The sequence below is a fragment of the Plecotus auritus genome, assembly GCF_963455305.1.
Source record: "Plecotus auritus genome assembly, chromosome: 8".
NCBI classification, from domain to species: domain Eukaryota; kingdom Metazoa; phylum Chordata; class Mammalia; order Chiroptera; family Vespertilionidae; genus Plecotus; species Plecotus auritus.
Window position 1 is genome coordinate 162000365 of NC_137782.1, and position 18355 is coordinate 162018719.

General features: G+C 50.2%; 1 protein-coding gene across 2 annotated transcripts in view; it reads left to right on the forward strand.

The window, feature by feature from the left end:
- ALK (ALK receptor tyrosine kinase) overlaps window positions 1-11615 on the forward strand; it is a 612725-nt gene extending 601110 nt beyond the window's left edge. For both annotated transcript variants that reach the window (XM_080686359.1, XM_080686358.1), the window contains 4 exons: window positions 1544-1645; window positions 6041-6175; window positions 7286-7376; window positions 9116-11615. In XM_080686359.1, the coding sequence (XP_080542485.1) occupies window positions 1544-1645; window positions 6041-6175; window positions 7286-7376; window positions 9116-9796 (1009 nt within the window). In that variant the 3' untranslated portion in view covers window positions 9797-11615. The remainder of the gene's footprint in view (window positions 1-1543; window positions 1646-6040; window positions 6176-7285; window positions 7377-9115) is intronic.
- The last annotated feature ends 6740 nt before the right edge of the window (window positions 11616-18355 follow it).

Sequence of the window (18355 nt, forward strand, 5' to 3'; positions counted from 1 at the left end):
CCACTCAGTGCGTGGTCGCTAAGCACGTCCCTAACCCAGAGAGAGAGGAGGGAGGTCACGCAGGGCTCTTACTGTTAGAGGGTTAGGGAGACCCCTGAGGTCCCGTCAGAACTGGCTGCCATCTGCAGGGGAGAAGGCCGATGCCATGCTTTGCCACCAGGTAGCAGCTCGGGGAAGATTCTGAGTTAGCAATATTCTTCACCACAGTCATCAGCCACTGGTCTCCACCACGTTACCTTGGTTTGCTGCACTCTACCTTCTTTTGCTACCCAAAGTCTCGGGGTTCCTTCCCCTCCTTTCTCAGAGGACCCCGGAGTGCCTGTGGCTTAGCGAGCCCTTCCCCTCCATCCTAGCTCTCACAGCACCCCCCGACTCTAGGCCTCACCCCCAACCTGTCCCACGGCTCCCACACGCACTGCAATTTCACCTTCAGGACGGTGTTCTGGGGGAGCTTCATCACCATCAGCACCCCACCCCCGTGAATCACTTCCTGCCCTGCCCCACCCTGAGCAGAACATCACCACAGCCCCTGCACCCTCCCTCACCACAGCCCCTGCACCCTCCCTCACCGCAGCCCCTGCACCCTCCCTCACTACAGCCCCTGCACCCTCCCTCACCACAGCCCCTGCACCCTCCCTCACTACAGCCCCTGCACCCTCCCTCACTACAGCCCCTGCACCCTCCCTCACCACAGCCCCTGCACCCTCCCTCACTACATGCTTCCCTGTGCTGCACGTGTTCTTGCGTCTGTTCCTCCCACTAAACCCTTTCCTTGGAAGACTTATTTATGTCCTCACCACATGGCAGAGCACCTGATACACTCTAAACACTCAGTATTGTTTGTTGAAGTGGTTAACGAAGCGAGGCAGCCGGTCGGAAAGCTGCCTCCCACAGTGGCAGGAGAGCACAGGCCAAGGGTGGAGCTGGTGTCAAAGGCATAGAAGGTAATTGATTAGTTTTCATCAGTGACTTGCACCAATGACATCACCGGCAAAAGACAATAAATTAACTCGTACCTTTGAAGCCCGCTGCACCCCGGCCCTGTTCCGCTGCTGGGCTATGTGCAGGGGGCAGCGTCCCGGCCACTGCCTGGCGTGTTTGTCGGGTGCTGATGTTGAACGAACACCGCGTGGCGCTAGGAGGGAGCCAAAGCGAGGGAGACACAGCCCTGCTCTCCATGCTTCCATGTGGGCCTTGCATTCCTGTGGCTCAGCAGGAGCAGGCTGCACTGCCACCGCTGGGGTGATGTTGCTCATTGTGAGTTACAGCAAACACAGCCCAGCAGGGAGATCTCGCCGTCCTGTGGGTGTTTAGTCATTGTCTAGAAAGATCTTGCCTTTTATGCCTCCGGTGGGCAGTTTTGTGTGTGATTAAATGACAACAACGTTTTTAACCAAATGATGTGTTCCCTGCTCTCCTGAACCACAGACCTCACTGGTTTCAGTCCTTTTATGGGTAGATAGTTGCACTTGCTCAGGTTGCCTGGAGCTTCCGCTCAGAGCCGTCTCCAGAACCAAGTTCACTTTTCCCCTCCTCCCCGCAGAGCGAGCTACTACCGAAAGGGCGGCTGTGCGATGCTGCCGGTGAAGTGGATGCCCCCAGAGGCCTTCATGGAAGGAATCTTTACATCCAAAACAGACACGTGGTGAGTCTCTCTGCTGCCCTCCCCCAGGTCCCACGTGGGCCCTGGGTGGTGATCCCACCCCTCAGCAGGAGGCCCTGTCAGGCAAGGGTCGGAGAAGCGTCACCAACCCGTCCACCAGGGGCTCTGGACGCTGGCACACATCCGCATCCTCAGAAAGGTTCCTTAAAGCAGATCACCGCCCCTCCCTGAGAGTTTGTCACTCAGGAGATCTGAGGATCTGCATGTCTTACAGGTTCCCAGGGTGGCTGATACCGCTGGCCTGGGCGCACACACAGAGAGCACATGTAATTTCTTTCTTTCTTTCCTTCTTTTTTTTACATAACAAAGTTGGATTTGCATTTATTCCAGGAGTGCAACATTGAGTTGGGATTAGAAAATTGCACAATAAAATTCTCCACATTAACAGAATAAAGGAGAAAGGGGGGTGGGCACTAAAGGGCCGCTGACCATAGCAGTGAGACCCTTCCTACAGCTAAAGATAAGCTGGGTGTCGCTATCTACACATCAGCTCTGCAGACTCAGCCACCCCGCAGGCCTACAGCTGTGTGCTCCCAGCCCCAGCACCCACCATCCTGCTCTCTGCTTCCGTAATGCCACATGTCCAGGGGTTAATGCAGAATTTCTCTCTCCGTGGCCGACTGATTTCACTTAGCATAATGCCCTCCAGGTTCACCCAGGTTCTCAAAGAAGACAGATTTCCTTCTCTTTAAGGATAAAAATCACACACACACACACACACACACACACACACACACACGGATGAATAAAGAAAAGGTGATGTGTGTGGTATATATACACATGTGTGTATATATTTATGTATTAATATATGTATTAGTGTGTATGTATTAGGATATTAATCTAGACACCTAGTAATTATTATATTGTTTAATAAAAAGGTTAGATAGGTAGATAGATAGATACCACCTTTTCTTTATCCTTTCATCCACTGACAGACACTTAGGTTGTTTCCATATGTTGGCTCTTGTGAATACACTCAGTGAACATGGAGTGCAGGCATCTCTTTGAAATACTGATTTGTTTCTTTGGCTAGATCCCCAGAAGGGAGGTTGCTGGGTCATAAGGTAGGATTGCTGGGTCTGTTTTTAGATTTGGCTTATCCTACCCAATGGATCTCAAAGTGAGGTCTGTGGATCAGCAGCATCAGCACCACCTGGGAACTTGTTAGAAGCAAATTCTCAGCCACCACCTCCGGCTATGGAAGCAAAACTCTATGGGTGAGCCCAGCACTCGTGTTTTAACGAACCCCCAGGTGATTCCTGTGTGCACCAACATTAGAGCACCCCAACCTATCCCATCCAGATACAGAGAGTAATGCAGGTAATTAAGTCCTTATTCTGAACACATGCATGTCCTATTTCCCCGTGATCCTAGTTCTAAGTGTCTAGAGAGAGAGCATGACACAAATAGACTTGAGCAAGGATGTTCATTTCAACATCATTCACAATAGAGAAAAAGCTACAACAGCCTAATGTCCCTCATATAGAGAATAAAAAAACAAGCTGTGGTTTACTTATGTCATGGGGAATTAATTACTCAGCAGTATAAGAGCACACCCTGCACCCACATACATCAACATGGGTAAATTCCAAAATGATGTTTAGCGAGTTCCAAAAAGGAACAGGATGTTATTTAATTTTAATACAAACATTAAGTCCATAATACAGAAACTTTATTGTTTACTAGAGGCCCGGTGCACAAAATTCGTGCACGCCTGCACCCTCTCCAATCTGGGACCCCTTGAGTGATGTCCAACCACCCGTTTAGGCCCGAACCCACTGGATCAGGCCTAAACGGGTGGTTGGACATCCCTCTCACAATCCAGGACTGCTGGCTTCAAACCGCTCACCAGCCTCTGCCTGATTGCCCCTAACCACTTCTGCCTGCCAGCCTGATCACCCCCTAACCACTCCCCTGCCAGCCTGATTGACGCCTAACTGCTCCCCGGATTGCCTGATTGCCCCTAACTACCCTCCCCTGCTGGCTTGGTCACCCCTAACTGCCCTCCCCTGCCAGTCTGGTTGCCCCTAACTGTCCTCCCCTGCAGGCCTGGTCCCCCCCAACTGCCCTCCCTTGCTGGCCTGGTCTGCCCCAACTGCCCTCCTCTGCCGGCCTGGTCACCCCCAACTGCCCTCCTCTGCTGGCCTGGTCTCCTCCAACTGCCCTCCTCTGCTGGCCCGGTCACCCCCAACTGCCCTCCTCTGCTGGCCTGGTCACCCCTAACTGCCCTCCCCTGCAGGCCTGGTCTGCCCCAACTGCCCTCCTCTGCCGGCCTGGTCACCCCCAACTGCCCTCCTCTGCTGGCCTGGTCACCCCTAACTGCCCTCCCCTGCAGGCTTGATCGCCCCCAACTGCCCTCCCTTGCAGGCCTGGTCCCTCCCAACTGCCCTCCCCTGCTGGCCATCTTGTGGTGGCCATCTTGTGTCCACATGGGGGCAGCCATCTTTGACCACATGGGGGCAGCCATCTGGTGTCTTGGAGTGACAGTCAATTTGCATATTATCCTTTTATTAGATAGGATGCTTTCACACATTGAGAAGAACATACATGGAAGGAGACATGCTAACTGCAGGGAAGGGGAAAGAGCAGGAAAGGGTGGAGGGTGGGGCTTGCCTATATCTATTTTATTTCTTCAAAAAGAGGGAGAACTGTCACAAAGCAAAATATCAACATCTAGAAACAGATATCTATTATTTTTCCTTTTTGAAGTTTAGATTGTTTCATAAAATGTTTTAAGAAGCAAATAAGTCACATAACTTCAGATGCTGATAAGAGCTATGGAGGTAGAGAAGCAGAGGGCCCACAGAGCAGGCTGTTTCGGGGTGGGGGTGGGGTGGGAAAGGCTCCAGAGGACGGGCATGCCCACACCTGAATGGCAGCGAGGCGCACCTGGGGAGGTCTGGGGAAGGCTTTCCAGGCTGAGTGCCAGGGACAGGGACGAAAACGAGTCTTCCGGCAGGAGTTGGATGGCAGGGCAGGCAGGAAGGCCTTGGGACCCAGGCTCGGGATGTGGATTTTATTCTGAGCGCAACGGGAGCCTCTGAAGAGTTGGAAGCAAGAATGTGACATGATCACTTTAAAAAAGAAAAATCATTTGCTGCCATTGAAAACAGACTGGAGTAGGACAGGCGAAGGGGGAAAACCATGCGGAAAATACTGCTCATTTCTAGGTAAGAGGTGAGAGGGGCTAGGCCTCGGGGTGGCAGTGGACACGTTCAGAGTGGTCCGGTTCAAGGTTGGTCTCCAGTAGTTAGGGAACAGGACGCTGACCGCTGGTGTGGAGTGGGGTGTGGGAGGGGAACAGGACGCTGACCACTGGTGTGGAGTGGGTGTGGGAAAGAGTGTGGTGATCAAGGACGATGCGCACGTCTGCAGCGTGAGCCAGTAATGAGTGATGGGCCACTGAGCTGGAAAGAATGAAGCAGGAGCTGGTGGTGCAGAGAGAACGCTGGGTGTTGGTGAGTGTCGGTCGCATTCTTGCGCGAGGCTGGCTGATGGTCAGAGTGACGCGTTTGGAAGTCAAGTGGAGAGTGTGTGTCAAGAATTTTTCAGTGTTGGTATTCTTCTGATCTAGTCATTTCATTAGAATTATCCTAGAACTTACTAGGTTATTCTAATACTAAATTCAGGGAATTTATTCTAAGCAAATTGTCCTTTTAAAAAAAATGCAAACATGTTCATCATAGTATTTTAAATATTTAAAAAATGTTAAGTGATAAGGCAAATATGACAAAACTACTTAGTGGGAATTTTTATAGCCATTTGAAATTCTATTTACAAAATGTTTTTATTAGCATGGAAAATGTTATGCTATAATGGAATTTGAAAAAAATCAAGGTTCTGAAGGCCCTAGCCGGTTTGGTTCAGTGGATAGAGCGTCGGCCTGCAGACCAAAGGGTACCGGGTTCGATTCCGGTGAAGGGCATGTACCTAGGTTGCAGGCTCCTCCCCGGCCTGGGCCCTGGTTGGGGCTCATGCAGGAGGCAACCAATCAATGTGTTTCTCTCACATGGATGTTTCTGTCTTTCCCTCTCTCTCTCTCTTCCACTCTCTCTGAAAATCAACAAAAAAATATCGAGTGAGGATTAACAAAAGGAAAAAAGAAATCTAAGCACAGAAACTTGACTAGAACCAAAAACAACAACATGCTAATAATGGTTATCTTTTTACAGAGCATCGCATGGGGCTTTCTCATTTCTCCATATTAACAATTCTCTGTTGTGGAATGTGTATAATAAAATAATTAAAATTTTACATCTGTGTATGTGTATATACGTGTGTGTGTGTGTGTCTGTCCATATGTGTATCTATGCATGTATCCATGTGTGCACATGTGTGTATCCACATCCACATCCATGTCTCCTGTCCTGTGCACAGGTCCTTTGGAGTGCTGCTGTGGGAAATATTCTCTCTTGGATATATGCCATACCCCAGCAAGAGCAACCAGGAGGTCCTGGAGTTCGTCACCAGCGGAGGACGGATGGACCCCCCGAAGAACTGCCCTGGGCCTGTGTACGACTCTTTTAGGAGCATTTCTACAAGTTACTAAGCAGTTCTCCTTTTCAAAGCATGTGCAGCCCCATGTGCTTTGTTAAGGTGAAAGGGCAGGTGGCTGGCCTCCTTTAATGCGCCCGAGATAGGAATATGCCTGTGACTCCAGTGGGATGGGTTAGTCTTCCGGCCCCAAAAGCAGTAACTTCAACCCCAAAAAGATGTCCTTTGGCTAGCTGGAGGCCGTGGGCTCACCAAGCTCACACTCCTCAAGCAATGTGTGTCCTGGCCTCCACCCCTTCTACCCAACACCATTGTACTTGAGTCCCCTAAATACAGGGTGGGGCAAAAGTGGGTTTATGTTTGTTCATATAAGAATAATCTCTGTGCTTTGCATGCTCAAAACTACAAACCTACTTTTGCCCATTCCCTGCATTTTCTGCTGTCCTGTCTGGCACCCCTCACCTGCTAGCCACAATCAAGGCAGATGGGCAATCTATACTAATAGAAGAGTAATAAGCTAATTAGGGCGGACGTCTTCCAGGCATCCATTTGGACAAAGCCACAGTGGCTGTGAGGCCCGGGGCTCACGACAGCCGTGGGTTCAGGCAGCTGTGAGCCCTGGCGGCTGCAAGGCCTGGGGCTAAGGCCTCGCAGCTGCCGTGGTTAGCAGTGGCAGCAGCAGTGGGGTGATGGGGGTGGTGCCTTTCCCTGATTGGCCTGGTCACCTCCCGCAGAGGACATCCCCTGAGGGATCCAGACTGTGAGAAGGGGCAGGCCGGGCTGAGGGACCCCCACCCCCCAGTGCATGAATTTTTGTGCACCGGGTCTCTAGAATAATCAGAATATTCCTCCTCAGAGGTGACTTTAACTCAGGAATGGAATGAGAGGGCCGTATTTAATGGGAACACAGAATGGTTGTGTTCATGGCTTTGGTGTTATCTTCTACACTTGGCACGACTCCTTAGCCTATCAGCAGAGGGCAGCATATGCCAACCACATGGGACCTCGGGTTACCACCCTCAAAGGCAGTGCCACCCCCGGTCCCACTTAGAAAAGCGTGGGGAGAAGAAATGTACGTTTCATCCTTGTTTCTCCTGGTTTTAATGAACGTGCTGATCCTTCTTTCAGATACAGGATAATGACCCAGTGCTGGCAGCACCAGCCCGAGGACAGGCCCAACTTCGCCATCATCCTGGAGAGGATCGAATACTGCACACAGGTACAGACATTCCCCCTTGTCAGCGTCTGTGTGGGGAAGTTTTAATGATGGCAAATGCCGAAATGTGAAATAAAAGTTAAACCGGCCAGAAAATGTGAGTTAGGATCATGAGAACGAATGTTAGTTATCTATAAAGTAAAATGATTGGGCTCTCAGTTTGCAAGTTTTATAGTTAATACTGGTAGCTGCTTTCTTCAGGGCATGTGGCTGACACTCAGTAGGGAATCCGTTCAATTCACCAGTATAACTAAATGCCTCCCAGGCACCTAATGTTTTATTGAATAAAACTGGATCTTCAGGAAAATATGGAAAACCCCTGCTCTCCAACAGTGCATAACCTCTTAAAAACAGATGGCTCTGTATGGGCACATTTTAAAATATATACCTTTATTGATTTCAGAGAGGAAGGGAGAGGGAGAGATAGAAACATCAATGATGAGAGAGAATCATGGATTGGCTGCCTCCTGCACCCCCCCCACTGGAGATCGAGCCCTCAACCCCGGCATATGCCCTTGACCAGGAAGTGAACCATGGCCTCCTGCCTGGTTCATGGGTTGACGCTTAACCACTGAGCCACACCAGCTGGGCTGTCTGAGCACATTTTGAATGACTCACTATAGACATCAATAATTAATGGAGGAGCTAAAATATAAATGAGAATCAGAAGGTAGTTATTTTTTATTCTTAAACTCTTTACTGATGAATACTAGATCGAGGTGCTTTCTGTTAAACTGCAGTCCTGGTTGTCCCAAATTGCATAAAATATTAAAGACTCAAATTTCCCTCCACAAGTTTTTCTCAAATCTCTGGCATCTGCTTTTGCTTTTCTCTGTGACATTCCGTGGCCGTAAACACGATCCGTGGACGAAAATAGCACAGAGTTGGTGTGTAAATGGTTTTCCTCGCAGCGTTTCGGCATTTCCTGGGGTCACAAAGGGCCCATCACATCCAGAGTAGAGAGCCACTGCTCTGTGACATCTGCCATGTAACAATATGAAAAATATAATCACACATCACCCACCCCAACATGAGGCAAGCGGGAGGTAGCCAAGAAGAGCTAAACCTTGTAAACCAACATGGACGGTGTGTCTCCGCCCTTCGCACCCCCTTGCCCCATCTCACACAAACCTGGAGTCAAACACAGAGAGTTCTCTTTTTAGAAAGATTTTATTGAGAATAGACTGGAATAATTTTTGAAAATAGTTTATAATTTTTTAATCCACAAATGTGCCAGATTTGCCCAATAGTGGTCTCTGCAAAGCCTTTCCTGCCCCCACCCCTGCCCCGGGCAGTTGGGTGCTTCTAGCACCCAGCACAGCTTCTATCCCAGGGCTTATCCCACACTCTTCAAGGGTGAGGAGGGCTTCCCATTGGCTGCTTTTTTAAAAAAATATGTTTTTATTGATTTTTAGAGCAAGAGGAAGGCAGAGAGAGAGACAGAAACATTGATGAGGGAGAAACACCAACATCAATCGGCTGCCTCTTGCATGCCCCCTGCTGGGGATCGAACCAGTGACCCCTTGGTGGATAGTCAATGCTCAACCATTGAGCTACACTGGCCAGGCTCCCATTGGTTTCTTATTCCCCAGTGCCTATAAATTAACATATTCCCAATAAACATTGAATGGTTTCCTCATCAGTAAAGTAAGTTTCGGTGAGATCATTGCTCAGGTATCTTCCAGATCCAACATTTCGTGTCTGTGATTGCATTTTAATCAGTTCGTTTCTCCTACCTGTAGGATCCAGATGTGATCAACACGGCTTTGCCAATAGAATACGGCCCACTCGTGGAGGAGGAGGAGAAAGTGCCCGTGAGGCCCAAAGACCCTGAGGGAATCCCTCCTCTCTTAGTCTCTCCCCCAGCAGGGAAAGGGGGGGACAAGCAGGACCCAGCTGCCCCAGCCCCCCTGCCCTCCACTTCCTCGGGCAAGGCGGTGAGGAAGCCACCGGTGGCAGAGGTCAGCGTTCAAGTCGCCAGAGGGCCGGCCGTGGGAGGGGGACACGTTAACATGGCATTCGCTCAGTCGAACCCGCCGTCCGAGCTGCACAAAGTCCAGCGATCCCGAAACAAGCCAACCAGCCTATGGAACCCAACGTACGGCTCGTGGTTCACGGAGAAACCTGCCAGGAAGGCCCGCCCCCCAGCACAGAAGGAACCCGAGAGGGGAGGCCCGGGACACGGGGGCAGCGGCGCCGTCCCACCCAGCGCTGCTGCGGGCAGAGTCCCCGGGGCCGCCCTGCTCCTGGAGCCGTCCTCGCTGACAGCCAGCGTGAAGGAAGTGCCCCTGTTCAGGCTGCGCCACTTCCCGTGTGGCACTGTCAACTACGGCTACCAGCAGCAGGGCCTGCCCCTAGAGGCCGCCGCCCCGGGGGCCAGTCACTACGAGGACACGGCCCTCCAGAGCCAGCCTGGGCCCTGAGCGGGCACTCGCTTCTTTTCCTGGGGAACCCTGAGCCCATGGAGGGGGGCGGGCCACGGCTCCTCCACAAGCCAGACCAAACGTCACTTTTCCTTTTGTGCCAACTTGTTTTGAAGAGCCACATAAAAGCTGTATTTTCCAAATGCTTTGGAGAGGTTTTGAGCATGGGTTCATCCTATCATTTCAAAGAAAAACTGTCATAAAGACAAGTGGGAGATCCAAGGCCCGGATTTGGCTGCATAAGGTTGTCGTGCGCGGCTGAGGCCCAAGTCCTCGGGCCTCCGCAGTGGGCGGGTGTCCACGAGCTGCTCATGAGGCCCGCACCCGGAGCCAGGGATGCGCCCTGGCCTGGGTGCTGTGGACTGGACCACTGGGGCGGGGGGGGGGGGGGCTGGGGACAAAGAGGAGCCATGTGTGACGAGTCGGCATGGGAAGGACATTTTCTACTTGGAAAAGGAAATTCAGGCCAAGTAACTGAAGCGTCACGAGTCAGATGACAGACACTTCCGATTGTGCTGACTCCTTGACGATGGTAAAATGTGATAGTGACGGTGGTTTAGAGAAAACGTGCACGTTCTCATCTGCAGGAGGTCCTTCGAGTGGTGGAGCCCAGCGCAGACGCTCAGCATTCTATCAATATACCTCATGCCTTAAGAAAACCTCCTCCCAGTGCGCAGCTGACGTGGGCTTTCCCACTGGACTGAGAACCGAAGATCTAAATCAATCACTTTACAACTTCCCACCAAATAAACTCTGATCATTTAAAAATAAAGATTAGAAGCAGCTGTGAAACGGCGAAGCATAGAAACACACCCCTTCTCATGGGCTAACGTCAGTCCGTCTGGGCCAAAACCTTCTACATTTGGTCATGAACGCTACTGGGTTGAAGTTCCTACGGGTGACAGGCAGGTCTTTGGAGTAAAGGTCTTCGGGGGCCCTGAGAGGTGCTATTGCAGGACCAGCATCCTTCTTCCCCATGTTCACCTCCTTTTCTCTCCTGGTCATGTGACGCCAGCACACATGGGAGCAGAGTTGCTGAAATACAGCATCATCTGCATGGCTATCGAATGCAGATTAAAACCAAGCATTTTTCCTCTGGGGGCAGTGAGTGCGGGAATTAAGGGACACCGAGTGCTGAGGCTGACAGCACATGTCACAAAGCAGGGGTTCTGAGCTTGGTTTTCCCAGATAATTTATCTCCACAAAAATGTACACACGCACTTAGGCAGCAATGCTTTACTTTAGCAGGAAGCTCCGAATCCCATTCTCTCTGTCCGCTTTGCCTCCCTCTTGCCCAGGCCTCTCCTGGTGATAGCTGTGCCAAAGCCTTGCTCTGGGCGGAAAGCCTTGTTACCTGCGGGACTCTGAGCATTCCCAGCAAAAGGACTGTGTACATACCACCTTCCCGACCTCCAGGTTCACCTGCATCTGAAGCATCACCTTGGACGTGGGAAAGCCATTCTGTTCTGACAGCACCAGGCCACGTTCACGCCTCCCACACAGACCCCTGGCCCGGCCAGCAGTTCTGCACATCGGCAGATGCGCTGACCACTTTTCCTTACCTTCTTACCTACATGTTTTCATCGGGCATAATGAACTCATCTCTAAATAACCATTTCAGGAAAGTTGTGGCTCATGCCAGGCGCAAAAGTAAATAGTCTAATTATGTCAACATCCATGCATCTCATTAACCACCTGAAGGGAGCCAGGAATCACGCTTGGAGAACCATGCTCCCGAAGGATGGCGGCAGAGGAACGCCAAAAACTGAACATGTCACTTCGCATCTGTAACCAGTGACCAATTAAACGGGGAGCATGCACACGCCTCCGCAGCCGACTCTTTATTGCTGTTAATGGGGGGAGGGAGGGACCTTACCCCTTTCTCTTCTAAAAACTACAAATCATTACATTTTCAGACTATGCCCTACCACAATATTCACATCAAGTTCAAATGACAGTCAAGTCTTAAAAGCCTGTGTACACAGCTAAGTAAACGACTCCACACTGAGACACGACCGCCTTGCGGCGTTTCATTGAACTCACTGTAGGTCGAGGTATCAGCATCGGCACGGCATTAATCCGGGCCCGTGTCCCCCGGCACTGCCCCAGCCATGTGGCCGCGGCGATTCATACAGAGGCTGTGACACTCATGTTCACTATGGGCAGGCGCAAGTAACATTTGCAGAGACCACATGAATTAAACCGTAAGCCAGAATAATTACTTCCATTCCATGTCCATAAAGAAGCTCATCAGAGTTCACAACCATTCCACTGGGAAACTGGCTGTTAGTGAGGAATGACCCATTAATTAAATGAGGCCCCAAAATGAGAGCAAATCCAAACAGCAGGGATAAACTTTATTTTCTTAGCACCATCTACTAGGGGTCGAAAGTCTGGAATGTCCTCTGCCCGTTAGGGTGAGTTCTGGCTCCCCTGGGGTCGCTGGCCCAGCCTGCACTGCAGTTTCTCCACAAACAAAACCGGCCAGTAACCCTTGGCCCCTGGCCCCAGGAGATTATAAATGGGGGGGGGGGGGTGGGAAGCACCACGCTCCTCCCACCCTCTTAAATCGCCCAGTGATTTGGGGCTGGGGGGCGGGGAGGGGAGCTGCAGAAGCCAGAGTGTCCCTGCCCCCAGCACTGCAGCTCCAGGGGGTCCTGTGCCCACACCCATGGCCACCAGCGTCCCTGGCTCCTCATCTGTCCCTTGTTTAATGACAGTAGCAAGAACCCTACCGGAACCAAGTCCTTTTCGGCTCAAAGCATGAATGTAAAACTGTCACACTTAGGACTAAGTGTTAGAGTAAGCATCACAGAAAATTTAAAAAATTCCTGGCATCTCCATATGACACTTGGTAAACTCGATAGCTCTCAGATGTTTTATGTAACTGCAGATTAACTTTATTCCACTCAGAAAATCTAAGTAATCAGGCTATTTTAATAGACTTCCCTCAGTAATAGCAGGATTAAAATTCACAAGAGCTTTATAGACTAACACAGATGCCTATGAATTCAGACTACTCAATAACAGACTCCCACGACAAGATTCATAAAATTGTCTGGAGTGTTGTCAATCTGTCTTTGGCGATTTTTTAAATGGGTCCCCAAAGAACATACAATTTGACTTTGCCAATTGCATGACAGCAGATGGCTCCCCGTGTTGTGTGAACAGACAAAACAAAAACGAGCATTTGTCATCCTCCACAAAATGCCCTAAAACAAAGACAACTGCTGAGCAGGAACAGTGAGGCTTCTGTGTTAAAATGCTCCTTTCATGTGGTAGCCTGAGCAGGTGTATTTAACTTTCAAGGCGCTGCTCATTACGAAGCTATTTTTAGCTCTCCGTTCACAGCTTTAAAACATCGGAAGAGCTCAGAGGGAGCACAGACTCTTTACCTACAACTGAGAGGCGGGAGGAACCTGAACCACAAACCAAAGCCACTGACGGTCCTCGCCTGGGGCTGAGCAACGGTAAAACCAGAGTGCCCGCCCATGTCCAGGCGCGGCCAGGCTCACCTCAGAGAACTGCAAGGACCTGCCTGCGTCTGTTTGGCCCCGTCCGCCGACCTAAGGCCCACTGCCTCCTGAAAGCAGTTATCAGCCGGCACTGAAATCGGCAGGCGTCGATCAGCTGGTTGTAGTCTTAGCAAATGAACTGTCATGAAGCCTTAGCAGCTGATGTATTAGTGCCCCAAGGGTATTTACATGTTCAGAAAAGCCATTTTCCAACACAGGTGAGTAGCAGACTGATAAGACTTGACATGAGTATAATATTTTGGGTGGTTTAACACCCGTCAGTTACTTGAGAAACAGCAAGCGGACTGGGCAGGAGTTAAAAGACACAGGTAGTAGACTGTAATTATCTATCTGTTGAGTGGGGGGGAAATAGGTTTACAGTTGTTCGTATGGAAAATAATCTATACCAGTGGTCGGCAAACTGCGGCTCGCGAGCCACATGCGGCTCGCGAGCCGCGGTTTGCAGCTCTGTTGATTAATGAGTTTGCCGACCACTGACCTAGCCTCTCGACTCCAATAATTACAGGCTGTTGTTGTTCCTTGTGATTAAGCCCCTATTCCAGTGGTCAGCAAACTCATTAGTCAACAGAGCAGCAAACTGCAGCTTGCGAGCCGCATGTGGCTCGCAAGCCACAGTTTGCTGACCACTGATCTATACTCATAAAAGGGTAATATGCTAATTAGACAAGACATCCATCTGGATGTCCTTCGGGATAAAGCCACAGTGGTGGGGGCCGAGGCAGAGGCAGTTAGGAATGACCAGGCCAGCAGGGGAGGGCAGTTAGGGGGACCAGGCTGGCAGAGGAGGGCAGTTAGGGGCAACCAGGCCAGCAGGGGAGGGCAGTTAGGGGTGATCAGGCCAGCAGGCAGAGACGGTTGGGACGGTCAGGCACACAAGGGAGCAGTTAGGGGCGATCAAGCTGGCAGGGGAGCAGTTAGGGGCAATCAGGCTGGCAGGCAGAGGTGGTTAGGGGTGATTAGGTAGGTAGGCAGAGACGGTAAGGGACAATCAGGCAGGCAGGTGAACGGTTAGGAGCCAGGGTCCCGGATTGCAAGAGGGATGTCCTACAGAGATCAGGCCTAAACCGGCAGTTGGACATCCCTGAGGGGTCCCGAATTGGAGAAGGTGCAGGCCAGGCTGAGGAACCCCTCCCACACACGAATTTCGTGCACCGGGCCTCTAGTATAATAAATAATAATTCAAGACTAAACTGTGTTTTGCATACTCACAGCTGTAAACCTACTTTTGCCCCACCCTGTGTGTGACTCAAGCCAGTTACTTAAACTCCTACTTTCTCATTTAAAAATATGAGCAATTTGGTCTCAAAGGCCCCGTCCAACTGAAGTCTGGGATTCTGCAAGCCTTTTCCTCAGAGAACATAAATTCCATCCATCCACAAGACATGACTGGGGTGTGTATGTTCTTGACCTTGACTCTTAAAGCATTTAGAGCCGATTAATTCAGTGCACAATCCCAGGGAGCCAAATTATACTTAATCTTTATACAGAAATGGACCAGAAAGAATTTTAGTATTAGATCGGTTTATTCTTTCTAGTCAGAGATTTCTTCAACAAGTCATAAAACCGTTACCATAGCAGAACGAGGTTAGTCCGGGTGGGTTCCTGGAAGAAGCAAGGCTGACAGGACTGAGACTCCTGTCCGTCAATGACCTTCACCCCTTCAGTGGCACACACTTATTTCTCTCTGGTTACACTTGCCACAAGTGCGGCCTTATTATCAAAGTAAAATTATAAAATGTCCCTTCGAAGGGTTACCTTTACACCTAGCATTTGATGGCAGATCCGATGCACTTAACGTTGGCTGTTAGTTTGCACCTCCCAGGGCCCGTCCAAAGCGAAGTCACAGCACCCAGCAGAGGCCCAGGACTCTGACCAGGAAGCGTCTGTGGGCCCAGCATCCCTAAGCAAGTGTCCTGGTGCCATTGTGATGAGGAATTCATGAACAACAGGAGTCCTTGCTCCCGATTACCACAGAATTGATTAGAACCCCTCTTTCCAGATTTATAGCGACACCCACTGCCATTGGGTGGCGATTTCTGGAAACCTGTGGTGAATGCTAAAGCTTTCTAGTGGATCTAGAATTCCCAAAGACAGCCAATTCAAATAATCCACCAAAAGACAATACTGGGAAGGCAAGTTACCTACATTTTAGTGCATCTGAAAGTTGAGAAAAAAACAAGTTCAATCTTTTTGTATTATTTCAAAGCAATATTTATATAGACCTTCACAGTTCTCAGAATAAAGTCATAGGAAAGACAGACATTCTTTTTCCTCGTGCATGGACCAGGAAGCAGCTGGTGACAGAAGGTAAGAAACTAAGCAGAACAGGACACTGGATCCCTGTGTCACACACCAGTGTGCAGTGGGGCCCCAGAAATCTCATTCCCTGAGCTCTACTCCCTTCGAGAAAAACATTTGAGAAAATTACACTTTAACTAATATGACTGATCTATTGGAATTCTTATGAGAAACCGTTTTATTGGCAGGTTCAGGAAAGGGGATTGAAATTGTTCGCCTTACTCTTCTCCTCTGTCCATCGTCCATAATGCAAACTCCACTTTCCCTGCTATCAACAAGGGACTTGTTATGACTATTAAAACATTTTAGAATCCACCTCAGGATGCTTTTTCCAAAAGCAATGGGTAGCAATACCCATCATTCTTAAGAACTGGCAGGGACAGCCCACATTGCTACCCCAGCTGACTGGGGTCTAAGCTGAACCCAGAGGTCATGTTCAGAAGGAATGAATAGAATAGCCTGAAGCTGTGCATATAATTTTAACATGATTTATTTCCACGTCAGTTTATTTTGATTTATGTGAAAAATAATTTGTTCAGTCTTCAAGAGGGTACGTCTACTTCGAGGAAAGCGGAGGTGGAAGAACTTACCCTCCGTGAGATCTGACACACGTCAGGAACACACATCCGGCTGCTTAAACGTCCTACACTTCAGAGATGCTTCAGGTTCAAATTCAGTACAAGCAGATTTCGGAGACTATTTAATTTCATTTATCCAATTTGAACAACGCTAAGTGCCCACATCCTTCGGACAAAGAAGCCGGCCCTCTCATCCCTCCACATAACGCTTCCTCTCCCCCCGCCCCCATAACAAGGAGCATTAGCAAAAAGTTGGTAGAAAAATTCCATTCGCCTATGCAAAGGCATCACACCTGCTTGTAATGAAACCATGACGTGGCCTACTTGTTCAGCCCACACAGCTTCGTTAGGAATGCCTGCTGTGGATCCGAGCCACGTGTGTGTAAGTTAGGGGCTGTGTGTGGACTGAGGGGTATTCCTAAACATTACTAAACATGTGTGATAATGTGAGTTTTGTATTAACTAATGTATTTGTATCATAAATAAGTGTAGTGAAGCCAAGGGCATGAAGAAAAATAAAAAGTAAATTCTCCTTCTGGCTTGCAGTGTGGCGTTGCACATTATATTTCTCCGAGTGAATCGCTTAGAATTCCGTGGTCGGCAAACTGCGGCTCGCGAGCCACATGCGGCTCTTTGGCCCCTTGAGTGTGGCTCTTCCACAAAATACCACGGCCTGGGAGAGTCTATTTTGAAGAAGTGGCGTTAGAAGAAGTTTAAGTTTAAAAAATTTGGCTCGCAAAAGAAATTTCAATCGTTGTACTGTTGATATTTGGCTCTGTTGACTAATGAGTTTGCCGACCACTGGCTTAGATAACAAATGTCTGGTGGGTACACGACTCGATCTGTTTCTTAATTAAGAATGAGTCTTAACACATGAGGTCTCTAGCCATCGGTCATTGTGGCTTAAATAATGTTATCACAGAGTCTACATAGGTAGGTCCAAAATAAACCTCTGAAATGAAATGCTGGGCACACTCGGGTCAGATCCAGTTCACTCTCCCTGTATCAGACACACACATCACCACGTTCCCTAAATGACGGGTCAGCAAACAGGAATTCAGAGCCGGCCCCGGGAAAACACAGAGGCAGCTGCCTGAGGTGATCCTGTTGTGTCTTTCTTGCCCCCTTTTCTACCCAACACCCAACATTTTCTGTCCACTTCATGCCACTGTTCCCGGGTAAAGCTGGGCTACACGCCCTCTTTCCTCCCTTACTAGTAAGACTCCCAGGTGCATGGCCGGCGCCCAAGGCCCGTGTGAAGCTCAACAGCACCTGCTGCAGACACTTGGCGGCCTGCTGCCTCTGGAACTCAGTGAACATTACCAAGCACCACAGGAGCCGAGAATTATGCAGGTGCTGGGAACTAAGAGATGAGCGAAGCAGCCAAATAGCCAGCCCTCAGGCCACTGAGGGGAGAGAGAAATAACAAGCAAAAATGTTACCGGGACCAAGAGTGCTAAGTGCTAGGGAGATAAACTAAACACGAGGGGGAGGACAAGGGGTCAGGAGAGGCTGGGGAGGGTCTCACAGTGGGCCCACAGTCTCGGCTCAGATCAGTGAGCATCTGTATCTGAACACTTTTAAGCACTCTCAAATATCCCCACCAAGTTACCCTAAAACACAAAGCGTTTTTAGTAGAATGCAGATAATCCTATATAAAAAAGCCTAGGTGGTGTCATGCAACGTCGTCACAAGATGGCCGCCCCACATCATCACAAGATGGTCACCACAAGATGGCCAGCAGGGGAGGGCCGTTGTGTGTGATCAGGCCAGCAGGGGAGGGCAGTAGTGGGCAATCAGGCCAGCAGGGGAGGGCAGTTGGGGGCAACCAGGCCTGCAGGGGAGGGCAACTGGGGGGGACTGGGCCTGCAGGGGTGGGCAGCTGGGGGCGACCGGGCCTGCAGGGGAGGGCAGTTGAGGGCAACCAGGCCTGCAGGGGAGGGCAGTTGGGGGAAACCAGGTCTGCAGGGGAGGGCAGTTGAGGGCAACCAGGCCTGCAGGGGAGGGCAGTTGGGGGCGAGATCAGGCCTGCAGGGGAGGGCAGTTGGGGGTGAGATCAGGCTGGCAGGGGAGGGCAGTTGGGGGCAATCAGGCTGGCAGAGGAGGGCAGTTGGAGGCTATCGGGCCAGCAGGGGCGCAGTTAGGCA